At 36.2% G+C, this 27667-nt stretch overlaps 1 protein-coding gene across 1 annotated transcript in view; it reads right to left on the bottom strand.

Annotated features, from left to right (window-relative positions):
• The window catches only part of OLFM3 (olfactomedin 3), a 52886-nt gene that overhangs the window by 13294 nt on the left and 11925 nt on the right, over positions 1-27667 (bottom strand). Inside the window, exons 3-4 of the mRNA XM_022584205.2 lie at positions 23220-23375; positions 17956-18175 (exon numbers count right to left, since the gene is read on the bottom strand). Coding sequence (XP_022439913.2) covers positions 17956-18175; positions 23220-23375 — 376 coding nt within the window. The remainder of the gene's footprint in view (positions 1-17955; positions 18176-23219; positions 23376-27667) is intronic.

Here is a 27667-nt window from a genome sequence, read left to right as displayed (position 1 = left end):
GAAATCAGAAAATACCTAGAGACAAATGAGAATAGAAATATGACACACCAAAATCTATGAGATGCAGCAAAAGTGGTTCTAAGGGGAAAGTTCATAGCAATCAAGCCTACCTCAAGAAACAAGAAAAATCACAAATAAGCAATCTGAGTTGACACCTAAAGGAACTAGAAAAAGAACAAATGAAGCCCAAAATTAGTAGGATGAAGGAAATGATAAAGATCAAAGTAGAAATAAATGGAGTCTAAAAAAATAATAGAAAAGATCAATGAAACTAAGAGCCGGTTATTTGAAAAGACAGAACCAGCAAACCTTTAGCTAGACTAACCAGGAGAAAAAGAGAGGGCTCAAATAAATAAAATCAGAAATAAAAGAGGAGAAATTACAACTGATACCATAGAAATACAGAGGATTGTAAGAGACTACTACAAACAGTTATATGCCAACAAATTGGATAACCTGGAGGAAATGGATACATCCCTGGGAACATACAAGTTTTTCAAGACTGAGTCATGAAGAAATAGAAAATCTGAATCAAAGATTACTACTAAGGAGGTTGAAACTGTAATCAAAAAGCTCTCAACAAACAAAAGCCCAGAACCAGACAGCTTCACTTGAAAATTCTACAAAACATTCAAAGAAGATTTAATACCTATCCTTGTCAAACTCTTCCAAAAAACTGAGGAGGACAGAAATCTTCCAAACACGTTTTACAAAGCCCACATGTCTGATACGAAAGCCAGACAGGGACAACACAAAAAAGAAGATTACAGGCCAATATCCTTGATGAACATAGATGTAAAAATCCCCAACACAATATTAGCAAACTGAATCCAATAATACATTAAGAGGATTATACACCATGATTAAGCAGGATTTATTTCAGGGATGCAAGGATGGATCAACATCCACAAATCAATTAATGTGATACATCACATTAACAAAATGAAGCATAAAAATTGTATGATCATCTTAATAGATGCAGAAAAAATCTTTTGACAAAATCCAACATCCATTTATGATAAAAATTCTCAATAAAGTGATTATAGAGGGAACATACCTCCACATAATAAAGGTCATATATGACAAACCCACAGCTAACACCATACTCAATGGTAATCTGAAAGCTTTTCCTCTCAAAACAGGAACAAGACAAGGATGCCCACTATTACCACTTCTATTCAACATAGTATTGGAAGTCCTAGCCCCAGCAATTAGGAAGAAAAAATAAAAGACAGCTAAATCAAAAAGAAAGAAGTAAAACTGTCACTGTTTTCAGATGACACACTACTGTATAGAGTAAATCCTAAAGACTCCACCAAAAAAAAAAGAGAAAAACTGTTAGAATGGATAAATAAATTCAGTAATGTTGCAGGATACAAAATCAATGTACAGAAATTTGTGGCATTTCCTTATGCTAATAGAGAACTATCAGAAAAAAGAAATTAAAAAAAATCCCTTTTACATTTGCATTAGAAAGAATAAAATACCTAGAAATGAATTTAACCAAAGAGGTGAACAAGCTGCACACTGAAAACTGTAAGCCACTGATGAAAGAAATTGAAGAAGACACAAATAACTGAAAGATATTCCATTATCAAGGATTGGAAGAGTTAGTATAGTTATTAAAATGTCCATACTACCCAAAGCAATCTACAGATTCAGTGCAAACCCCTATCAAAACTCCAATGGCATATTTCATAGAACTAGAACAAATAATTCTAAAATGTGTACAAAACCAAACAGATCCTCAATAGCCAAAACAATTTTGAGAAAGAAGAATAAAGATGGAGGTGTCACGCTCACTGATTTTAAACTATACTACAAAGCTGTTATAATCAAAACATTATGGTATTGTCATGAAACACACGCACACAGATCAATGGAACAGAGTTGAGAGCCCAGAAATAAATTCACACATTTATGAAAAATTAATTTACAGCATAGGAGCAAAGAACATACAGTGGAGAAAGAATAGTCTTCAATAAATTGTGTTAGGAAAACTGGCCAGCCGTATGCAAAAAAATGAAACTAGACCACTATCTTACATCATACACAAAAATGAACTCAAAATGGTTTAAAGACTTAAATGTAAGACCTGAAACGATTAAATTTCTAGGAAAAACTGTAGGTGGTAACCTCATTGCTATTGGTCTTAGCAGTGTTTTTGTGACTCTGACTCCAAAGGCAAGGGAAACAAAAGCAAAAATAAGCTAATGAGACTACATCAAACTAAAAAGCTTCTGCACAGCATGGAAGCCATCATCAAAACCAAAAGGCAGGGCTTCCCTGGTGGCACAGTGGTTGAGAGTCTGCCCGCCAATGCAGGGGACATGGGTTCGTGCCCCAGTCCAGGAAGATCCCACATGCCGTGGAGCGGCTGGGCCTGTGAGCCATGGCCACTGAGCCTGCGCATCCAGAGCCTGTGCTCCACAACAGGAGAGGCTACAACAGTGAAGGGCCCGTGTACCACAAAACAAAAAACAAAAAAACAAAAAGGCAACCTGCTGAATGGGAGAAAATATTTTCAAATCATCTATCTGATAAGGAGTTAATATCCAAAACATATAAAAAATATCCAAAACATATAAAAATTCATACAGCTCAACAACAAAAAACAAGCTGAATAAAAATGGGCAGAGGATCTGAATAGACAGTTTGCCAAAGAAAATATACAGATGGCCAATAGGCATATGAAAAGATGTTCAATATCATTAATTATTAGGGAAATGCAAATCAGAGTCACAGTGAGATATCAGCTTATGCCTGTTAGAATGACTCTTATTGAAAAGATAAGAAATAACTGATGTTGGAGAGAATATGAAGATAAGGGAACATATTTACATTGTTGGTGGGACTAAATTGGTGCACTCACTATGGAAAATAGTATAGTGATTTCTCAAAAAAAATAAGAATAGTATTACCATATGACTCAGCTATTCTACATCTGGGTATTTATCCAAAGAGCATGAAAACACTAATTTGAAAAGATACATGCACCCCTATGTTCATTGCAGTATTATTTACAATATCCATTATATGAAAACAACCTAATTGTCCATCAGTGGATGAATGGATAAAGAAGTATGCACAGTGGAATACTACATAGCCATAAAAAAAGAAACTGTCATTTATGGCAATGTGGATGGACCTTGAAGGTATTATGCCACGTGAAAAATTCAGACAGAGAATGATGAATACCTTATGATTTCACTCATATGTGGAATCTAAAAAATGAAACAAATGAACAAACAAAATAACACAAAAGAAAACTGATAGATACAGAGATCAGATAGTGTCTCCCAGAGGGGAAGCATTTGCGGTAGGGGGAAATAAGTGAAGGGGGTCAACTGTTTGGTGATAGATGATAACGACTTGTGGTGATGATCACTTTGTAGTATATAAAGATGTTGAATTATAATGCTGTACCCCTGAAACTTGTATAACAAAAAATTGTTTAAAAAGTTAGGGATTCAGAAACATGGGTATAAAGGATGTCGCAAGTGAGATAGGACCCGGAAAACAAGAACACCACTGAAAGAATTGCTTAAGAGCAATTGATACCATATTCATCCTTGATGTGGGACCCCAGAAGGCAGTTTAAAAAATCTACAAAACTGTGTTAACTGCCTGATGAGACTTAGGCCAACTTATGAAAGCATTGGAGCTCCTGAACAAAGGTTCTTGCATTCTGACATTGGTAGTTTCCTTGCCTACTCACCATGGAATGAAGTGTCCATTTCTACCTAAATACAGAATTTCCAAGCAGATTTATTGTTCAAATCTTTTAAAAAAATCAGTGGTTAACCAACGATTAGCATATGTTTTTGAAAAGCTTACAATAAGAATGACCAACATAAATGTGCAGAAAAACCAGGCCACCATAAAAAGAGAGATAATTCAGAGAGCAGAAGAAATCCTAGTGTCTTTAAAGAGATTTGTATATTGTAGACTGTATACTGTGAAAGGAAAACACAAAAGATCTACTGGAAATTTAAGATATGATTTCATTTTTAAAAATAATAGGTTGGAAGATAAAAAGAGTTATCCCCCAAATTAAAAGAAAAAGATAAAAATGAAAATAAGACAAAATATATGGATGCATATAGGATTGATCCAGAAGCTCCAACATCTGAAAAGCAGCTTTCTAGAATGAGAGGAGAAAAAGAGTAAAGAAAATTATCAAAGAAATTATTCATGGAATTTCCCCAGATACAAAACCTAAATATTTGGAATAAAAGCCTATACCATAATAAATGAAAAAATATTTACTCCTAAAAAAATTACTGTGAAATTTTAGAAGGTACTGAATGAAGTGAAGAAATTGGCCCTTTTCACAGAAAATGTGTGACCTGGACACATGCAGACAAGAACTAGACTGACATTGGCTTTTCATCAATACTGGATGCTTGAAGATAATAATCAGTGCCTTTATATTTAGGAAGAAAAATCAGGGGCAGATAGAATAAGGATATTTTCTGACTTGCAAACTTCAAAGTTTACCTACAATGCACTCTTTTTTAAGAAGTTACTTGAGGTTATATTGCAGCAAAATAAGCAAATATACAGACAGTGGAAAATCAGGAAAATATGATTTCTTGTTTCAGAGTGACAGCTGTGCAGAAGGCCTTGAGAACAGTTAGTCCAGAATGGACAGAATCTCTAGGAGGGTGGTCTCAGAAATAAGAGGAATTAATCTATAGAAATACTGTGTGAGACCTTCTAGGAAAAAACTGGTTATGGTGAAGGCAGTTATTGGAGTACATAAGAGGAGAATTCATTTGAACTTAACTCTAGTAACAGTCTCATTTGAATAGCACTGATGTGACATTTGACTTAGAGACATTGAAGTCCACCACTTAGCTTCCGAAGAACAACATAAGCATTGTGATAATAATGCAATCACTCATGTTTAACTTGAAGAATCAGGCTGTGAACTAATTACAGAATATTTAACAGACATTTCATCTGTTCTGTGATTATTGAAAAGACAAAATGTTTCCAACCATGATAACATAAAAGCATAGGTAAAGTTCACACTGTGAGAAAAGTAAAAATTGAAAGAAGAAATGATAGAAAGATGGGGGTATAACTGTCTTTGTATTTAAAAATACGGTGTTTAGAGAGTTTTCCTAGAGTTGAGGAAAAAATAATAAATATTTAAATATAAGTGAATAGTTATGAAAGCATATTATGAGGAAACAAGAAAGAAAGTGGCTTTGGTTGGGCTATCTATATCCTCACATTGCAGAGCAGAAAGTCAATAAACAACATCCAAAACTGATAAACCAAAAAAAAGTGGAAAAAAGCATATTAACCACCTGAAGCCATAAATTTAACCACCTGAAGCCCTAAAATTAAATGTGATTGCCTCTGGAAAGCAGAGCTGGAGGAGGAGACTGTTGCTTTTTATTCCAAGTCCTTTTTATTTAAGCATATAATTTTCTAGCCATGCACATACAATATTTAATTATAATTTAAAAAGTTAAAATAGTTGTAAAAACTTAAAATCAGACATTAAATTTAAAAAGCAAAAATCACATTTATATACTGCCTATTGACAGATCATTTCCAGATTTTTATTTGCCATGCTTCCTTGCAGGTTTAGGAAGTAGGTGGAAATTGAAGATGTAAATAAGTCTCCAGAATTGGAAGCTGTGAATATTTTGCATTTTAATTTGGTTTCAGTACTGCAAGCACTAGTTTGAAATTGTGTTCTTTAAACTTCTAACTCTGTCTTACAATTGATAATGCAATCTCTCTAGTTCTTCTAACCTTAAAAAAAATTAGAATCCACACTATGAATTTTAATATTCATCAGTTACTTCATATAGATGTTAAAAAAAGCTAATAAGTGATAACATTGGTTAGTACATTTGGAGGAGGCGTACTAAAAGATACTAATCATGTGATTCCAGTAGAAATGTTGTACATTTTATTTCAAAATAGTAAGTGATTATGACCTTGGAAAAATATGCTCCTGTTGAATAACTACTTTCTATAAGAGGAAAAATCAGTCTAAAATGTTTTGAAAAATATCCTTTAAAGATGAATGATATTTCATGGTCATTTGAAAAAAAAAATACAAAGAATCTCAGATGCCAGTTTAAATTTGTTCTGGATATAGATCAATATAATGTCCCAAATATGAAACATAAACATAATGGAATGTTCATCCCCAGAAAACTTTATACTCAGAGGAAATGACCAAGTGGCAACACAATCAGTAAGAAATTATGATGATGTCAGGTTGTTCTGTTACTAAAAGTGAACAGAGATTTTGTAGTTACAAAGTTTGATATAACATTTTAGAGGGACAAACTGTAAAATTAAACCTCAAACTGTGGTTTTTAACCTCCCTTATCATCAAAATTGGCCCCTTTGCCATAGGTGGCCTCTATTGCCTGAAGGCTGAAGCATAGTTTGGACAAAGCAAGAAGACACAAAGCTCATATTTCCCTCAGTCATATGCATATTTTAGATGTTGATTTGTTTTCTGGGTTTAAATGGGTTTAAATGATCCTCTGGATTCAGTTTATGTCAACATAACTTTAGTATGAATTGAGTTGGATTGGTTAGTCAAATCTGAATAAGAACAATCTCTGGGACTGGGATTCACGCCATGAATCTCATGAATCAACATTTCCAGATACTGATAATGCATTGGTGGCTTGGGGTATCTTGGCTTCTGGGGTATTTGGCTCTAACCCAGTATTGTATCCATATGGCAAAGAGATACTGCTAAGCCTTGTAATGTTTAGGCCAGGAATTAAGACAGAAATTATACCAGAGGTTAAAGGCTTCTGACATCTCAACTAAAAATGACTTTGCTTTCTTTTTGTAGCAGTAGGTTTTTCTCTGAAATATGGTAGAGGGTAAAATAAATAGTTATGATTTAAATGTAAAATAATTTTTTTTAAAACAACCATTCACTAAGAAGTTATTATGTACCAGGACTGTGCTAGATATTGGGGATATAAGGTGAACAGGGAGACAAAATAGGTCCATAGGTTGTAGCTTCTGGTGAGTAGGGAAGACCTTTCAAAGAAAGTGATATTTAATTTGGGATCTAATTGACAAGCAGGCAGCCATGGATCCTTGAAGAAAAAGATGTTTAGTCATTGAATCAACCAGATAAAGGTAGGATTTTAAAGTAATTGGAGGCATGGTTTAAGAAATCTGCCTGGATTTGAATCCTGATTTTCTCACTCACTCTCTGGAGGACTTGAACAAATTTTAACCTGTCAGTGTCTCGTGGATAACAGCAGTAATAATATCTAAGTCAAAGGGTTATTGGGAAGATTAAATAAAAAATAAATGCTAAGTGTTTTGATCAGTATTTGGTAAAGTTAATTGTCTAATAAATGTTAGCTACTATTATTGTTCTTGTAAAGGCCCTGGATTTGGATATGCTTGGTGAGTTAAGAGAAATGGAAATAAAAATGCAGAAAGCCAGTGTGTCCAGAACAAACTTGGAAAAGTAGAAGACGAGGTTGGAGAGTTGAACAGAATAAAGGTTTGTAAAATCAGAGTATTTGGTTTTTATTCTAGGTATGATGGAAAGCTATTGCAGGATTTTAAGAAGATGGGAAAGTGACAGAATGTGAGCTACGTTTAAAAAAAAGATCACTCTAGCTACATGTAAAAAATTAATTGTAGAGGAGATAGAGTATAGGCAGAGAGACGCATTGAATGTCATCACATTGGTCAGGTGGGAGATAATGAAAGTGGTGATGAAGATGGAGAAAAGTAGATGGATTTGGGTTATGGTTTTGTTTTGGTTTCTTTTCTTTTCTTTTTTGGATAAAGTCAGTTAGGACCAGGCTTTGGATTAGGCATTAGGATGAAAATTAAAAAGAGAAATTAAGGAAAATCTCAAACTGAAAAATAATTTAGAGATATTTGGTTTGTTCAGATGGTCAGATTGTAGTGTCATTTATTTAGATGAAATGCTGAGGAATGAATGGGTTTGGAAAGAAAAATCAAGAATTGGGCTTCCCTGGTGGCGCAGTGGTTGAGAGTCTGCCTGCCGATGCAGGGGACACGGGTTTGTGCTCCATTCTGGGAAGATCCCACATGCCACGGAGCAGCTGGGCCCGTGGGCCATGGCCGCTGAGCCTGCGCGTCCGGAGCCTGTGCTCTGCAACGGGAGAGGCCACAACAGTGAGAGGCCCGCGTAACGCAAAAAAAAAAAAAAAAAAAAAAAAAAAAATGAAAAATCAAGAATTCACTATGGGTTATTTAAAGTTGTTCATGACTATTATCCATGCCAGTAGAGATGTAGAGAAGATAGTATGCAGATGTAGGTAGGAGACACTCTTCTGAGACACAGTTTTGACAGTCTTCAGCACACTGAAGATAGTGAAAGCCAGAGCCTTGGAGAGAGGATATACACAAAGAAGAGGAAGGCATTTAGAACAGAGTTCTGGGACATCACAATATTTCTAGCACCCAGCAAAGGAGCCCAATAAGAAGCTATACATGGAATAGGAAAAATAGTGCAGTGTTAAGAAATCCTAAAGAAGAAAATGTTTTAAGAAGGATGATGTACTGACCTCTGGGGAATACAGAGGTGTCTAGAAAATCAAAGAAATGACATGGAATTTGGCAGCAAGGAGTCATTGGTGATTACAAAACTGAAATGAAGAGAATGTTGAGATCAGAAGCTGAGTTGGAGTTGGTTTTGAAAAGACTACACACCAAAGCAGCAGCTATAAAAGATTATTTTGAAGAAGAAGTAGAGAAAAGGGGGTGAAGAAATAGAAGGTTGTGGGGAAATTTTATTCTTGTGCTGATGTTACTATTGTTGCTTAATAAAGATTTGTTTGCCTTTATAAATAATCTAGTAGAGAGGGTGAAACTTATGAAAGAGAATAATAAATGAATTTCATAAGCAAATGGTAGTTTAATCTATTTATTAACTATGCCTCTTTTAACGGTTTTGTTGCTGTTTGTCTCTCTGTTCTGACTTCCACAGTTTTCCAGGAAATGTTCTTTGTGTAGTATATTTCATCCAGGTTAGAATCCTGAGGTGGGTGTTTGGTGGTCTGGTTTCTAATCTAAGCCACAATATTAAATCATTGTGTAATATTGGATAATGTACTTATTCTCCAGGGTGGAGTTTCCTCATCTCTAAGATGGAAGTTCTGAAGCTTGACATTTTGTTACTCTAAGGGAGCATGGAATGGATATGGCATCAGTAGACATTTATGCTGATGGGGAGAAGGTGGTATTATTTGTGGTGGTTGTAAAACGCACACACGTCATCAGGGTGATCATGATCATGGACATCATCAGTATCTACCCTTACTCTTGGGAAGCAAAACACAGAAAGGGCTCTTGATGTTGATTTCTTCCCAGTAGAAGTTTCTCTTAAAAATAGTTATTAGAGTCCTAAGCTAAAATTCATCTTCTCAAATGATATTAGTAAAATTAGAGTTGCAGGAATTTATAAAAACTGGCCACTTTTTTATTTATAATTTGTGATAGTATTAAGTAAACACAGGTATTCTCATTCTAACAGAGCACAGAAATTATAAACTAAAACAAACAGTGAAAGTCATTTCCATTTATTGGTTCCCCCAAACTAGCTTTTGTTCAAATACACATTATTTTTCTCACTTTACTGTCACGTTCCATGAGGACAAAGGAAGCCAGAAAGAAAGGATAATTTCCCCAAATGCGTGGAAGACAAATGTTCCTGCAAAGGTGGATGGCAAAGAAGGAAGTTGAGTCTTCCTTCATTGATTTTTTCCTGCTATGCTCTTCTGTCTGCAGTGAGACACATGAAAATATTAGCATTTTATAATATATTACACGTGCACGGTTCTGTATGTTCAGAAAATATACTGAATAGGTAGTTGAGAAAAGTAACCATTTTAATACTCTGATGATTTTGAAACATTAAGTTTTTTATTATCAGTTACAATCCATATTTATCAATAAGTAGCTCAGGAAAAGGTATCATTTGGGATTCAGCAGGAAGATCAGTTGTTTGGATCAGTGAAGCATAAAAACCATCTTTTTGTTTATTTAATATATAATTGTACTTTGTAACATTGTGTACTAATAGCTCTGGATTTGAATCCTAAGGCCATGCCCATATAAATAAATTTAATGGAGTGGCAAATATGTTTCTGAAAGAATGTTACTTCTTTTTACTTAAAGGCCATTGGAGAACTCATGTAGCAAGAAGTAGATATGATTTGATCTTTAAAGTCTATCTATTAAAGCTACTTAAAGTAAGTTTTTCTCTACCATACGTTTGATAGTAAAATCTATTTATATTATTTAACCTTTTATTTGTATGTCTAATCTTACCAACTATACTGCTGAAGGAAAGGTGGGGGATAAGAATGGACATAACAGATGCCATATTGCATGGCATGGAATGAGTTTTCAGCGGGTGTCTGGTAAATGGGATCAAGAATAATATGTGTCTAAATACCTCCACCTTCCAAAGTTAACACAATTTTACTCTTAAATTGTTTTAAAAACTGCCTGAAGTTTTTCTGAAATAAAGCTTATATTATGAACATATCTTTAAGGAGAAGCCTATCTAACATCCAAACTAAATGGAGCAGGATTGCATTATGAAAACTGAATAATTTGGCTTGCCTCTAAAAACACAGGCTTTATATTGTTAAAAGGCTTATAATTTAGTTGTAATCTAGGAAAATTTAGGACATTAAAAAGAAAGATAAACAGTAAATCAATTTATGGTAAAACAGGATATACCAGTTATCTCAAAAATGTGCTAAAATCACTAGGGTCTCGGGGTTCCAGAAGAATGAATCATCATCAGGTGCATGGATACCAGAGAAATTGCATTCCATATTATAATCTGGAATTTTAGGAAGAATAGGACTTTTGGGTAAATAACTTATTTGAAGATCTACTCAATTTAATTTGAGGAGGTAGTCTTATAAATTTCTCCCATTATATTTCCAAGTTAAATTGCACTCTTATTCATCCCAGGCACACAGTTTGACTTTCCTGTTAATTCTCTCTTTCACTGAGATTTTCACTGTCTCTTGCTTTAAGTACTAAGTACAGCCAAATATCAGGTGTTTTGGGAATGAAATACTGCATTGCCATTGAAGAAAGAACAGATGGCAATAAAAACAAGGATTAAAAAAATACTGTGCTTTTGTTGTCTTTTTTTCCAAAAGATTTTTTGTTTTGTAAAAGATATAGATGTTTTATCTTTGACATACACTGATTTATTTCTTGAAAGCAACATAAAGCTTTTTATTTAAAAAATAATATTTGCTCTCAGAAACTCTGTAGACACCAATTTTTACCTTTTATGTTTCAGATGTTTTATCACAGTCTATAGAGATTCAACTGGAACAAGACACAGATGATCCCTGACTTCTCAGAGCAAGGACACCTTGTCCATAAGGTAGTGAAGATTAAAAAAAAAGAAATGGAAAATTTCTGTAAAATAGCTGAAGTGTCATGGGGGGTGCAGTGGGGGCATGTGGGAGACTGTGCCAGGGGAATTCAGCCATGTTAGGGAGCAGTCAGAGAAGCCTCCACAGAAAAGCTGGTATCTGGTCTATAAAATGAAAGAGCAAGCAAGCTTAGAATTTGGATAGGTAAGGTAGGGAGGAAGAGTGTTCCATGAAAGGGGAGAGGAAGTTCAGTGTCCAGGAGGTGAAGAAGCATGCACGATTGAGGAACTGAAAGGATTAAAATGACTAACGCTTAGAATGAGTGCCTAGTGAGAATTTGAGAGAAAAGGGCTAGAGTTAGGCAGAATCCATGTCATCAAGAAAAACGAGGCAAAGCTATTTAGAATTAATTTTAAAGGAAAATCACTTGAACAAGGTATAATATAATTAGATTTGCATGTCAAAAAGATTATTCTAAATTCCTAGTGTGGTAGACAGGGAATGACTTCAGGTAAGGGCAGTGGTTAGGAGGCCATTGTGGTAATCCATCTGAGAGGTGATCAGTGGTGCTGTGGACTAGGGTGGTGAAAGTGTGAATGCAGAAAAGAGGTGGTTTTGAGAAATTGTGAGGGAGAGGGGAGATGTGATTGCATGTGAGTGAAATTCAAGGAAGAATCAAAAGTGACTCTGACTTCTTTCTTTCTACAGCAGTTGGGTTCTATTTACTGAGTTAAACTTACTGAGGTGTCCAGGGTGTTTCTCTATTATTAGGTACCCAACAAAACACATCATGTGTGGGAAAGAAATCTCAGTCTTTGAACTCAGAAGGACTTGGGTTTAAAGTTGTTGCCTCCAAATGTACCTTTGGAAAATTAATTTAAGCTGTCTGAGTATCTATTTTCCATAAATTGCTAATAATAATACCTGACCCCGAGTTCTTAGAGCAATTAGGACTAACACACCTGAAAAAGCTGGCATAGTGTCTGTCAAGCAGTAGGCTCTCTCAGCATTGCTGTAGTTACCTACTTATGTGCTTATTGTCCCCACTATAATGCAAGTTTTCTGATGGTAGGAGGACACTGCCTGCTACTCATCTTTGTAGCCCCAAATACCTGGTTAAGTGCCAGTGCACACTGGGGAGTCAATAAATATTTGTTGAATGTATAAATAAGACTACTACCACGTAGACAATTTGGTTTCTCTTTTAAAACTAATTTGGCATAAACATGATAAAAATAGTAACCCAAGGTGAGATTACTCGTAATCTCAAATTTTGAATGCTGCTGTTACTTCTGTTAAACATGAAGGCTCAAAACTGTTTCTGTTAATAGAAGGATGCATCCTGTACTTCACTAGATGGCACCAAACTATTGCCCTAAAATAGAACTAACCCGAGGAAGTGTGTGTGGGGGGGTGGAGGTGGAGGGCTGGAAACCTGAAAAACCTGATTATAATCTACATTAAATATCTATTGGTGATCTCAGGGGGTGTGCAAGAGCTTCAGCTGTGCTTTTCCAGTCAAATTCTCACATGCATACAATTACATTTTGCATGTCTAGGAATGTGATACGTTTTAATTAAGCACAGGGGACTTTACTCAGTCCCTCATAGAGAAAATTAAGCACTTTTAGGAACGTACATTACTATACCTCATTCAGGCCACTAGGATGCATTTCTGTTGAAGCATTTTTTCTAATTTCTATTTTCTCTAAAACTTTAATTCCCTAGTAGAAATAAGCTGAATGGTGCCCTAGTGGTCTTAATGACTTGTGATTCCTTCAGCACCTTATTAAGTTAAACTTTGCAGGCAATGACACTACTTTGTTTTTTAGTTTCTTAAAATTCATGTGCTGTGCACTGTGACATCTTCCCTAAAAGCAAATCCACTGAAAAGGTGAGTGGAAATGTATTCATCACGGCTGCAATTTTATTTTCTTTCCCCAGTCCATTTTTACCCTCTGCTAATTGGCTGTGTGTGTTTAGAGGCTTTTGTGAAGAATAAAGATGCCATTGATGGATGAGCCTTATTGCACCTGTTACTATATTGCTGATGTCATAATTATCCAATATCCCACTCTAGATCTGAGCAGCATAGCAACTGGATTTTAGACCTTTTTGGAACATTGAACCCCTGATACATTTTTTTCTCTACATTTCCTGTGAATGGTCCTGATGTTATTTAACATCTGTTTTCTGAGTCTGTGTGCTCTGACATTTTGATATTCAGGCCCTTATTTATGAGATACTGCCAGGCATGGAATTAAAAGAGTTCACAGAGATAACTTGGTCCAGTCTGTACCAATTTTCAGGAATTGTAAAAACTAAGTAAAATGTTAATCAAGTTATAACTTAGTACCACACAAAATTGTTTGTGTTTTCTTCTGTAAATAAATGTGCCTTATCAGGTACTTCCCTTGAAATTGGAGTAATTCTTTTTTTAATGAAAAATATGAAGATTCACTTATTTATTTTTTCAGGAACCATGTGGCTTTAGATTTCACAGTGTTAGGGCTGTCTGTCTCTACCTGGACATGTTTTCTACATTGTAATTAAGCATTGTGGTCCAGTTGATAGACATCCTCTCTGCTCAAGAGAGTCTCAGTAAGTGGTTTTGATTAATTGACATAAACATGGTATGATGGAGAAAAGTACCCAGTTCTTGGGACAAAAGCATAAATGAGTTAGAGTCATTGCTTGTGGCACTGGCCTCTGTACTAAGTGAATAGGGATTTGAGGGCCACTAATAATCTAAAGCATTATGACGTGAGAACTGTTTTCAATATCTTATAAGGTCATATCAATTAACTCAAATAGCTATCATCTCATTAAATAAGAAAATTAAATGCTAGTTTCATTGCTGTTTGATATCTATATTGGTTGCTAGATTTTATATTTTTGATTAGTTAAAATAAAAATAAATGTTAACTAATTAATATAATTTATTTGACAGTCACAGTCTTTCAAACTTTGTGGTCCATGGGGGAAAATTAATAAAACAAATCTTTGACATATATTGCAGATCACAGTCCTGAGGCCTAAGGACACCATAGAGACATTATCCATGTTTCAGTAAGAAGGAATAGGATGAATCTGTGTCTACTTAGATTAACCCTCTTTGTCCCAAATATCATTTCTAATATTGTAGGAGATTCTGTGTTGGGAGTTATATGTGGATTAGTAAAAACAAATTGGGAGTTCTGAAAAAGCTGAGAGGAATGTAGAATTTCCTAACTGTGGTAGACATTATTTCCAGCTAAGTAAACTCAGAGAGAATGTATGTTAGAAGTGAAGTTCATTTGTAAAGTAGAGCAAATCCCAAGAGTTTTCCATGTTAATCCTTCAAAAACATAACTGGCACACTTTAAGGTTCAAGGTGATTACTAAGTGTAGAACCTTTCTGTTGCCTGTCCTTGTTTATTAGTTGAGGCCATTTGCGCTAAGTAGGTGCCTGGACTTAGCATACAAAGCCAATGGCTTGGGTTTATTGTGAGATACTAGGAATGACAGAGTGAATAGATTCTCAAGGTCTTCAATGGTTCATCAACAACAAATGGACCTCTTCCAAATCAAATTAAAGCCCTACACAGATTAGTCCTATGTACTGTCATTTATAGAATATCTTTACCCAGATATTTTATGGGCTAATAAATATGCATTTGAATACTCCTTTGAACCCCTAAAGTAACTTTTAGGTATTGAGAGCACTAAAACAATTCTTGGTTTGGGATTTTCTTCTTGCCAGACATCATCTGGCAAGCTATAAAATGAATCTGTGCATTGAACTAAAAGTATTTATTTATTTATTTATTTGATTATTTGCAGTATGCGGGCCTCTCACTGTTGTGGCCTCTCCCGTTGCGGAGCACAGGCTCCGGATGCGCAGGCTCAGCGGCCATGGCTCATGGGCCTAGCTGTTCCGCGGCATGTGGGATCTTCCCGGACCGGGGCACAAACCCATGTCCCCTGCATCGGCAGGCGGACTCTCAACCACTGCGCCACCAGGGAAGCCCCTAAAAGTATTTCTTGATTAAAAAAGAATAAAATATGACAGCAGAATTTCTTTATGCAGTAATATTTACCTATTTTCTGTTAGCAATAAACTCCACAACTTGAATTATAAAAGCACACCATATAAGGGAGTTTTTAAGTGCTGTATTAAATAAATGACTTTTCCCTTGCTTAATCTTAATCAGTCCTATGCCATCTTGACACAAATATGTGGCTAAAAGAGATCATTGTTTTGCAAGTAAAGGGGATTGTTCTCTGCTACTTGTTGAAATACCTAATATTTACTCTGTTGAAAGTTTAGAAATTGTTACTATGACTGCTTTTAGAATTAATTTATTCAGCAAATATTTACTGAGAAACTTTTCTTAGTTTTCTAGGCAATGGGAGATACAGTATTTAGAGTGAATATCATAGACGTACTTATTCTTATGGAACAGAAGTCTAGCAAAAGAGACATCCAATAACACAAAATGATAATGAAACATGAAAAGTCCAATCATTGGTGAGATTTCAAGATTTGAGAGCACCTAGCAGGGATGCAGAGGACACATGGGGAGGGCAGTGAAAATTCAGGTGAGACATTACATTTAAACTGAGACCTGCAAAATGAATAGGAGTCTGTCACACGTGGCAGGTGAAAGTATGTTTATTGATAAAGCAAGGATAAACAGGGGAAAGAGTGTTTCAGGAGAAGGAGCAAACAGCTTCTCAATGTGGCCCCATGGTTAGAGTGTGGAGCACATGTGACTGGGAGATAGTGTATGAGGGGAGAAATGGCAGGACCTAAGATGGGAGATGTAGGGAGTGCCACAATGAAGGGCCTTCTAAGCCATGGGCTGTATCCTAGGACATAAGGGATTCATAGGAAATTTTAAATAGAGGAAAATAATTTCAGACTTGTACTTAAAAAAAATCCCTTTGGCAAAAAGGTGGACAGTGGGTAGAGAAGAGCAAGTCATGGAATCTATTGGAGTCATGATTATTAGGAGACCAGTTACAGGTGAAAAAGTATGGGCCTTGCATGATAAGAAATAAGGAGCTGAGGATTGCTGCACGTTTGTTTAGCCTTAGGCGTTTACGTTACTGCCTTCTGATAAATTCTCTTGGAAATCCTGGATCTCTTGGAAATCTCTTGGATTCTCTTGGAAATCCTGAGATGACTGCAGTGGGGCCTCCGATGTGGTGATTCCCCACTTTGTTTTGAGGCTGTGATTACTGAATGCAACATATTGTATTTTAGCTATCTTTTTTTTATCATTTGGATTGCATCTGTAAAATAAGTAGTCTTTAAAATATTTTTGTAAGTCATCCAAACTTTATTTTGTGTTTACATTTATGCTCTGAATGTTTCTTTACTAGAAATTGACTCTTCTTTTTTGAAATTCTTTACTCTCTTCCCAGTTTATTTCCTATTCCAGAAAAGTTGTTCGTACCTTGAGAGAACACTTTCTATGGTTATTGAGTCCCCCTCACCTAACACCATCATATCACAGCATGTCAACAACTAAAATACTATTCGTAAATGGATTTACAATCCCTCTTAGTCAATTCATGAACACTTATTTATTTCACATTGTTACAAACTAGTCCCATGATGACTTCAACTGAGTGGCAATGGAAAAGTTTGTAAACTCAGACCAGGTGGAACCACACATTTTAGGAGTCAAAAATTAAAGTTCATTCCCCATGTCACATGTTTGGCCCCTTGTAGAGTAGTGAATATGTATTTGAGTAGGTACCTCCTTTTTATTTCTTGAGTGGATCAGAGCAGCAGATGGCAGCTCTGCGTAGAGAAATTGTATTCATTTCCTTATCATTACTGTTTCACATTTGGTCCCAGGGCAATGGCCTTTTCCCCAGTCTCTAACTTTCTCTACTGCCAGAAATGGCTTTCCTCTTCCGTGGCCACACAGTGATTGACCGTCACCAATAATCTGTCTGAAATAAAGCTTATTTCCATTAGTGTAGCCAATAGCAGTGCTGTATTTGCCAGACCTCTTATTTCAAGCCACCGCGGTAACAGGGTGCTCTGAAAATCAGGCAACTGTTAATCAGATAACCTTGAATAACCAGGCCTGCTTAAACCATCAAGGAACAGGTTTTTTTTTAACTGTTCTTTTTTTTTTTAATTAATTAATTTTTATTTTTGGCTGTGTTGGGTCTTCGTTTCTGCGCAAGGGCTTTCCCCAGTTGCGGAGAGCGAGAGCCACTCTTCCTTGTGGTGTGTGGGCCTCTCACTGTCGTGGCTTCTCTTGTTGCGGAGCACAGGCTCCAGACATGCAGGCTTAGTAGTTGTGGCTCACGGGCCCAGCTGCTCCGTGGCATGTGGGATCTTCCCAGACCAGGGCTTGAACCCGTGTCCCCTGCATTGGCAGGCAGACTCTCAACCACTGTGCCACCAGGGAAGCCCAAGGAACGCTTATTTTACACTTAGAAAGCAGGTACTAGTTTCCCTAGAATTAGGAATTCATGACTATTTCCAAAATGTAAGAATGCAGTTGTCATTGAAACTACTTAAAAATGCAACCTGGACAAATGGAATTGTTCTACTCACTTAGCTTTTTCATGCAGTCACGAAGTCTGGTTTCCAAGCTAAGCACCCTTTGATGTAGTTCCTCATAGTCATAGGCTCCAATTTCCTCCTGAATTCCAGTGAGGACGGCAGACAGATTCCGGATTTCCTCCTTGAACTGGGTGATTAACTTGGCATCTGTTTTGTACTGTTCCAGCACAGGAATCAAGGGCAGGAGCTCGTCCATCTTCTCTTTCAACTCCTGTGAAAAGCAGCCAATTGTATTCATAAGAGTCATTTAAACAGATCAAGCAGCAACGTTCTTTTTCACATGATACTTAAGGGAGATTAAGACAGATTCACAATTGCTTATTGATTTTTTTTTTTTTTTTTTTTTGCGGTACGCGGGCCTCTCACTGTTGTGGCCTCTGCCGTTGCGGAGCACAGGCTCTGGACGCGCAGGCTCAGTGGCCATGGCTCACGGGCCCAGCTGCTCCGCGGCATGTGGGATCTTCCCGGACCAGGGCACAAACCCGTGTCCCACGTATCGGCTGGCGGACTCTTAACCACTGCGCCACCAGGGAAGCCCTGCTTATTGATTTCTGATTGAAATTGTTTATTTCATGAGAATGTAAGTGGCTACATGATCATTAATAGTAATCCACTTATCTCAGCTTTTCAATACAAGAACACCTCTTTAAATGGTTACTTGCTTATGAAACAAATTGATCCTTATCATAATTACAAAACTTCCTATGGTAGCAGTTCGGGGTTTATTTACTATCTTGCTTTCTGGTGGCATTTTATAAAGTGAACAATGCATTATTTAGTTAGGAAATAGAAGCAGGGTCCATCTTCTAGTTACGAATTATTAGAAATAGGTCAAATATCCTGTTTAGTTAAGTCTATTTACCCATTAACTAATTATTAATAATATAGGGGTACTTACCGGAAATTTTGGATCCTGCAACAGCTTTTGCCTAACAGAATTTTTCCAACTTTGGGCTTCCACCACTCTGTCCTACTCCTCCCTCTTTTTAATATCCTTCTTAGCACAGCATCATTAGGAAGGTAAGTTCAGCAAGTATAGTAAATCATGCAAAGCTTTTCAAAGCTCAAAGAAATGTATGTTGCTGTTTACTATTTTGAATTATTACCCATTGTCTGACTTCATTTGCCTAAGCAAAGATAATTTAGAGCTCTTTATGTAAGGCAGAGTTGCTTACCAATGTAGTGAAATTAACTCTTTCAGGGGCTAAGGTGCTCATAATTGATGTAATAAAAGAGCACAGAGTTGTTTGAAACTGAAACGTTGATTTTTGTCTAGAGAACAAGAAGTATACTTTGCCAGCACTGTTTCCCTCACTCCTATCTTGGGACTGAGCCAAACCTGCAGTTTCACTTTCAGTTTCTGAACATGTCACCTTTTTTCCTTTCTTTTAACTTGGTGGTGGTGGTCAGTGAAAATATTTCATGAGTTTGATTCAGTTGTGAGTTTATTGCAATTTATCTCATTCGTTGAAGAGCTGTCACTGCTATGATCATAACAGAAACCATGCTGTATACTAATTTAAGGAGCTGAAAATTGCATTTTACAATTACATTTAGCGCATGTTATCACTATCAATGCATTAAAACAGCAGGAGCTCCCATTGCCACCCTGATTTATGGGCTTGTGTATCTTGGGGGGAATTTCCACTTGTTCTGTAAGATTGGAATGCTTAGAATTTGTCTGCACGTCCATGTTGAGTGGGAGGGGACAGAGAGTCTTAATAATGAGAAAGATTGATAAATATCACAGTCAAAAGTTAGAATTGCATAGCTTTGCTCATTTTAGTGGCTTATTTTGAAATAAACTTCTTATTAGTTTGAGCATTTTGTGCTATCCCTAAAGGAAGACACAGTTGCTTCATTAGGATTTTAATGAGAAGAGTTCTGATGGTACCATTTGCTGCATATTATAGCAACTGTTACAATGAAGTGTTTTACATTCTACTATGGGAATATTGAAAAGAGAGTAATTCAGTGTCACAATTTTGGTGGCATTTTATTTCCCCTGAGCTAAAAATTATATGTGTGTGTGTGTGTGTGTATATATATATATATATATATATATATATATATATATGAATGTTGGGGTCTTTTCAAAAATTTATAATTCAATTATTGTCAGTCAGTTCTAACTCTGGACACTTGTCAGAGAGCAATAGAAAGTCCAACTAATGTACGTATCGAATACTTAAAAGATTAAAATAACACAGATCTGTGCTTACTTATCCTTTCTAGAATTTCATTTTCTACTATGTTGCTCTTATAGCAAAGTGTATACCTAGACTATCTTACCCAACCAAGATTTCTTTATATAAGAATGATAGTCTCAAGTATGATAACGAGAACAAGCTTTTTTATCATAAAGAATATGGAAGACACAACCTACTTAAATTTTTTGATAAGCTGAAAAGGGTGTGCCAGAGGAGGATTTTCTTCCAATTTAAAAGTATTCTTCAATGTTAAACTTACTTTTGGAATGTTCCATTTCTTCTTCTCATATATGGCACTTCAGCAGCTGGAGCAAAATCTGACTCATGATAGGACTTGGTGAATAAATATATTCAACAAGCATATATTGAGCATTTAATTATTATTATTAAATTTAATTCAGAGAGCTATAGTCTACCTGGAGAGGCAGTATAGCATTGGTATTAGGAGGCTTAACTCGGGAGCTGGACTTTGTAGTTCTGATACATATTAGATATACGATCCTGGACCAATTGTGTAATTTCTTTGTACATCAGTTTCTTCATGTGAATGATGGGAATAAACACAGTGCCTACCTTATAGGATTGTTGTGAGGATTAGATTAACTAATATATAGTATATTTAAAGTGCTTGGAACTATGTGTTGAATATGTGTAATTCTTCAAGAAAATGATGTTATTATCATTATTGCTATTTGGAGTTTGACTTATACAAGTTCTGTATCCACGTGGATTACATGAACTAGGAAAATCAAAATCATCATGTTCTATGGTGCTGCCTAAAAAATAAGTTTTCTTTTTGGTGGCTTGGCTTCTGCTAGGCAAACTTATAGAATAGGCAACTTTCTCATTTTTTTTCCTCTCAGCCTTGTATCTTTTTGTTTCTTTGTCTCCTCTCTTCTCCTCTAAGTTCCCATAGATGCACACCCGTCATCATTTGTCACCAACTCTGCCAGCCCTGGTACTTGCAAGCTGTCCCTTGGTGTCACAGAGTTCTGTATTGTCCATCTGAACTTGAATGATTTTCACTCTGAGCCAGAAACCCCGAGCTTCTCTCCTTCTGTCCCCCTTCCTTTCTGGGAATGCTCCCTATGTGCCGTAAGTACCGGCTGATCATTCCTACTTTGTTGATAGCCTCAGCATCACATCAGGCTCACGGTATTGCTCTATCGTCTACACCCTAACCCTGAATATTGAAAATTGACATTGAACATCTTTTGGTTTTCTTGATCTCCTCTGTAATTTAGTATTTTCTGGGGAGGAAAGTGGGCACTAGTCCAAAACCATTTTCTTGAATATTGCCAAGCCCTGTAGCTCTTTCCCTGAACTTCTCTAAACAAAATTAAGAAAAATTAATAATTCTTCCCTTTGTGCCATTTTGATGTTTATGCCTCTTTTTACTGTCAAATTTTACCTGCCTGTTTGTTAGTTGTCTTTCAAAGAAGAGAGATTATGTAGTATATACCCAGCAGAGGGCCCAACACTGCCTTGTACACAGTATGTGCTCAATAAATGTCGGTTAAAATTAATTTATTTGCTTTTCAGCCTTATACCCTTCTGTGTTTACCATTCCCCCATAATTTCTCTATTCTTCTAGTTTACTCATTCTCTTATTTCCAATAATCTTTAAATTTATTTTTATCTTCTAGGCCTTGCTGTAATTTGTTATCATTTCTTAACCTTCTGGCTTTGCTTACTTCTCTCTTCAGTTTAATCTCATGATTCATCACTTTAGCCCCCTCTCTTGTCAATATCCTGAACTTTCTTACCCTCTTGTCCTTCTGTTGTACCTTTCTGGGAAAACTGTAAAACTGGTTCAGTGCGAGATTGTTTTTGATACCTTTCTACTCAGGCTCCTGAGCACCACTGAAGAAAATTACAAAACCATGCTAATTTCTGCCATATTAAACTGTGTCATGCAGAGACCCTGTTTCATGTCCCTGACTAGCTCCCTGCCAATCATAATTTTGTATGAAAAGCACTTTTTATGTTTGACCAAGAACTTGGATTCAGGCCCACTCCCTCACCATTAGCAGTGTATCTCACTTCCTAACTGACAGGGAAAGCAGAGGCTATTATGCTCGTAAAATCACAGTATGTTTTATAAACAATGTGCTATGCCTTTGTAAGGCAGACTATTTCTTTTTAATAGAGGTTCAAATGGCATTATCACAGATTTTATTTTAATCTATGACAGTGACATACATAGTTAATAAAAATCTACATAACATGCTTAAAAGCATTGTTTCTCCATTTTCAGTGTTTCTAGATAATTACCAATAAACAGCTTAAAGTCTAAAAAAATACTTTTTTGTGGGACTTCCCTGGTGGCGCAGTGGTTAAGAATCCGCCTGCCAATGCAGGGGACACGGGTTCGAGCCGTGGTCTCGGAAAATCCCACATGCCGCGGAGCAACTAAGCTGGTGCACCACAACTACTGAGCCCATGTGCCACAACTACTGAAGCCTGTGCTCCTAGAGCCTGTGCTCCACAAGAGAAGACCGTGCGCTGCATCGAAGAGTAGCCCCCGCTCACCGCAACTAGAGAGAGCCCGTGCTCAGCAACGAAGACCCAACGCAGCCAAAAAAATAAATAAACAAAATAAAATAAATACTTTTTTGTATCAAATTGTGAAACAGCCCTTGTTTATGTGCTGTTAACAATGGTATTATTGCCTCTTTTAATAATTCATATTCTCTGTATTTCTCCTCGTATTAGCAAGGCATAAAAAATCATCAGAAAATCTTTGTTAAAGTTAATTATTAATTTTCCTAGATTTACCATTGTCATACATATTGAAATGCCTTTAAATCTATCCAGAATCTCCACCTAGCTCTAGGAGGGTAAGGCTCTTTTTATAGCAAGTCTTCTATGCATTCCTACCAGCTAATGGTCAGTTTCAGTGGAGAGATTATTGATGTCCCCAGTGAATTTTGAACCTTGCATATATGGGCCGATGTACAGGTATTTCTAGCTGAGTGCCATGGTGGCTGTCCATCATACTCAGTGTCTCATTTGGACTGACAAGATTGCTGAAGTCAAACCTACTTGAAAATGCTTGGTCATTAGTGTCTTCCGGTCATCTTCAATCTGCCGAAACTTGGCCTTCAGCCCTTTCATTTGGGTTTCCATTTTTAGAACATATTGGAAATCTCTCTGAGTTCTCAAGTTTAAGACTTCAATAGACTGAGACATGTTTTGAACCTGTTAAACAAGAACATTGGCATTATTGTCTGTTTACAGGTATATGCAATCACTACTGAAGTAGGAAAAATGACATTAACATTAAACACCGGAAGTACCAAATCCATAATTGCATTTCCACAGGACATACTTTCAGAAGGCTAATTCTTCATGATAAACATTCAAATAATTTAGCAAAAGAAAAAAAAATAATTTAGCAAAAGAAAAAAAAATAATTTAGCAAAAGAAAACTGTACCTGGACATTCTAGCATTAGAAATGACTAAATATTAATAAGAATTTGATATATCAGAAAAATAAATTTAAAAAATAGAATATTCATTCCAGGGCTTAGTAAGCTTATCATGGCTCAATCTATTAAATGTTAAGATAAGTTGTTTCTTTAAGTACTGACTGACTTCCTCAAGGTCTGGGATGCTTAGCAATTGTGGATGGTGGTGAAGTGTCCAGCAGATCTAGCATGCATTCATTCCAGTACAGTTACTTCAAGCTGCATCTGAAGTACTCCCAGGGGTGAGGCTGAACTGAGCAAGATGAGTGGTGGTAGCATTGGGACACCTCCTAACTCAGAGACCATACTGTTTAAGAGACTTGGAAAATGGCCACTGCATCAAGTGTTTGGTAGATAGGCAATAAACATATGTTAAGGTGATGGCACCCTCCCAAGTTCATTGAGCCCCAGGCTATTTAGAAGTGGGAAATAGGTGACCTATAAAGCATGTAGAAATGAGGAAAGAAAGACTAATTCTTATGGCAGCAGAATCTGGAAAACAAAGTGAAAGCCTCTAATAGGAGGAGAGCTATTAAATGAGTTGAGGAATAGAATATGACTAAACTAATTTAAAGGATACAGTAGAGCTCTATACTTTGGTACTCACAGTATTGTCTACAGAGCAACAACTTGGCATCACCTGTGAACCTGTCAGAAATGCAGAATCTTGGGGCCCACCGCAGAGGTACTGAGACAGACTCTTCATTTTTTCAAGATTCCCTAAGTGATTCTTATGTTTATACATTTTGAGAAACATTGCTTAACATGAAGGAATATACATGAGAAAAGTAAGTGAGAAAAGCAAATGTAAAGATCTTTATATAATTTGAATCCTTTTATTCTAAATAAAATTCACCTCTCTCCCTCCCTCTCTCTTTCTCTCACTATGTCTCACACGTACACACACACACACACATACACACTTGAGCACACATATGTAAAAGAAAGGAGTATATAAGCAAAAAACATGGAGAAAGATATGGAAGGATTAGAAGAATACATATTAGGTGGTTAAAATTAGTTTTCTGGTGGGGGGTGGTGAGGTGTGGGTGAGAGGAGAAGTAACAAGTATTGTAGAAAGAGGTCCCTGGTAAATATTGTATATAAATTTTATATGCGTAAATGAATACATGAAAGCATGGGCTCAAAAAATGGGATTTCAGATGAGTTTTACTTCATTTCATATATTTTTATGTGTTATTCCATGTATTTTAAAATAAACAAGTATTATTTATATAACACATAAAAAAGTTATTTTCATTGTAAAACTTGTGAGTTACAAATAAGGAAGGGATTTTTTCAGAGACGATTTCTGTCATCAGGTAAGTCACAAAGCTTAGTGGACCAGCTAGCTTTAAAGAGCCCATTGTCAATATATTCCTCAGCATTGGAACATTCAGAAAAGGCAGTGAATTCTGCTGCTTTGGCTTGCCTCAGTTCCTCCACTTGTTTTTTTTTTTTTTTTTTGTCAGAGAAGGTCACATTTTTCTGTTTCTTTTTCTGCTGTCTTGATCCATAGTCCTGTCCTTTATAAACCCTGTCTTTTCGGGACATACTACAGTCTAGTTTATATTAAATCTAATTGTGTAATGTGTGTGAATGGGAAGCAGAAAAGTGGCTGCCCTTCTGTAAACTCATTGAGGTTAGAATCTGTGTCTTATTCATACCTTTTATTCCCAAGACCTTACACAGAACTAAGCGCAGAATAATTGCTCAATAAATATTTATTGGGTAAAATTATCTTAGGCTTCCAACAGTAGTAATATGTAACAAGTATTTTAATATTTTAACAAAAGAATCTTTCTCCTGTCACTGGTTTGGCTATAGTATTACATGACCCTCAAATATCTCTTAATTTACTATCATTCCTACATTCAGAAAGCTTCATTTAAAAAAAACTTTAATGCAGCACAGAATTACTGAGGCAACATTGAAAGCATGGTAACTGCATCTTGGATGAATGCAATGCTTTCAAAATAATTTTCAACTCCATTATGGTGAAGCATGAATAAAGAAAAGCCATTTGTGTTAAAGAAACTATCTACACATTTAAATATGACATTTGTCTATGAAAACACGCATCTCTGGCATGTCCAATATTTTCCTAGGAATTCTGTGTACTTAGGCAGAATCCATACAATTAGAAAATGATAGGCAAGTGAGATATCCTGGATAAAGTTAAAACGGCCTCTCTTATTTTGCCTTTAACTTACCCTGTCAGTTTAATTTTCAACTTTATTTGTGTTACGTGAAAATGCATTGAGAGAATTTTTGCTGAGGCTTGATTGTGACCTTCAAGCAGAATCATGTATAATTATAAGAGCTACATTTGGGGTGATGGCTAGAGATGGAGCTGTCTAACTGGGGAGGATGGTTCTGGGCAGCCTTTTGCTTTTCCTGCTGGCTGTACCTAGGACTGTTCAGTTTCCCACTGGTTATGGAGACCCACTGAGAATCAGTTTCCTTGGTGATACTTGAGATTGGATCCCCATGATTACACTTGTGGGAAGGAGACTCATTCCTCTTTTAGTCTGCTTATCTCTGATGTCCTGCTATTCAGCTGTCTACACATGCCCCTGGGTAGACTGTCTACATAGTGTGGCAAGCTCATTGTTACTCTTCACTGATAATTTTTTTAACTCTTTATTTACCTTGGTTCTTTGTATAAATAAAGCGTCTGAGGCCTTTCTGAACTTAAACAGAAATTAACTTAGATTTTCACTCTCATTTATAATTAGTGTGGAGGCCACTTGAAAAAAAGAAGCCCTACAGTTCAGTATGCTTGGATAGCATTGGGATTAACAAAAATAAACAGGGATTTCTTTACTGTAGGTCTTCACAGAACCTTTAGTATTAAACCATGTGACGGAAATCTTCAAGAGTTAAGTATCATGTACCGTGTTTCTTAAAATTATTTTATTGGAGGATGTCATCAGCATCCTATTCCAAAAATCACAGTTTAGGAAATATTGACCTAGACAATGCGGGCCTGTACAGAGATGCTACATAGCTAACAAACAAGCATTTTTTTTTAAGTGAAATATTTTAGTTTGTATACACTAAGACCTGATGTATTGTGAAACCAATTGTAATTTTTCTAATATTCAGTAGTATAAATACTTATTCAAAATATTTGACAGAGCATCACTTAAATAAGTGTGGGTACCACCAGTGGCATTTTGAATGACACTGGCATGTGTTGAGAAAATGCAAAGTTGATCTGGTATGGCTCCACAGTCTACTGGTTGAGTGACATTGATAAGCTTTTTAGCCTCAAAAAACACGTTTCCTTTTATGTAAACTTAGAAGGGCAACAACCTCTGCTATAAGGTTTGAATGGAGCAGATACAAATACAATAGATGGGAACTGTTGTTATTAATATTATTATCAGTAAGAATATTCCCTTATTGTAGAATAAATCAATCCTTTGGTTAATAATGAAATGGGCTGCTTAACGGTCACGCTCCTGTTTGCCATCTGGTACCATGGATATTTGTAAAACTATAGAGAAGCCAGCAAGGGACTGGCTCAGTCTGCATAAGGAATGCTGCTTTCAGATGTTTTTTTCTTTGGGTCAGTGCAGCAAACCAGTGCTACTTACTTCATTCAGGCCACTGTAAATAGTACACACAATTTATTATTCCTCTGTTTCCATAACACTACCAAATGGCGAATTTGATTAATCTAACCTGTGGTGACCTTGATTTTGTTAATAAATTTTGTTTTTTGTCATTTAGGTATTGATGCATTTTTTTAAAAACATCTTTATTGGAGTATAATTGCTTTACATTGTTGTGTTAGTTGCTTGTATAACAAAGTGAATCAGCTATACGTGTACATATATCCCCAAATCCCCTCCCTCTTGTGTCTCCCTCCCTCCCACCCTATCCCACCCCTCTAGGTGGTCACAGTGCACCGAGCTGATCTCCCTGTGCTATACAGCTGCATTTTTAAAGGTGTGATTTTCTAGAATTTCGTTAAAACGGTAAACAAATTGCCTATTGGATGGTATGGTCATATA

Source organism: Delphinapterus leucas, chromosome 1, assembly GCF_059928025.1.
Source record: "Delphinapterus leucas isolate spDelLeu-1000000601 "Yukka" chromosome 1, BTC_Dleu_Yukka2, whole genome shotgun sequence".
Classification (NCBI taxonomy): domain Eukaryota; kingdom Metazoa; phylum Chordata; class Mammalia; order Artiodactyla; family Monodontidae; genus Delphinapterus; species Delphinapterus leucas.
Note: the sequence above shows the minus strand (reverse complement) of the source record. Positions and strands in the feature narration are given on the sequence as shown.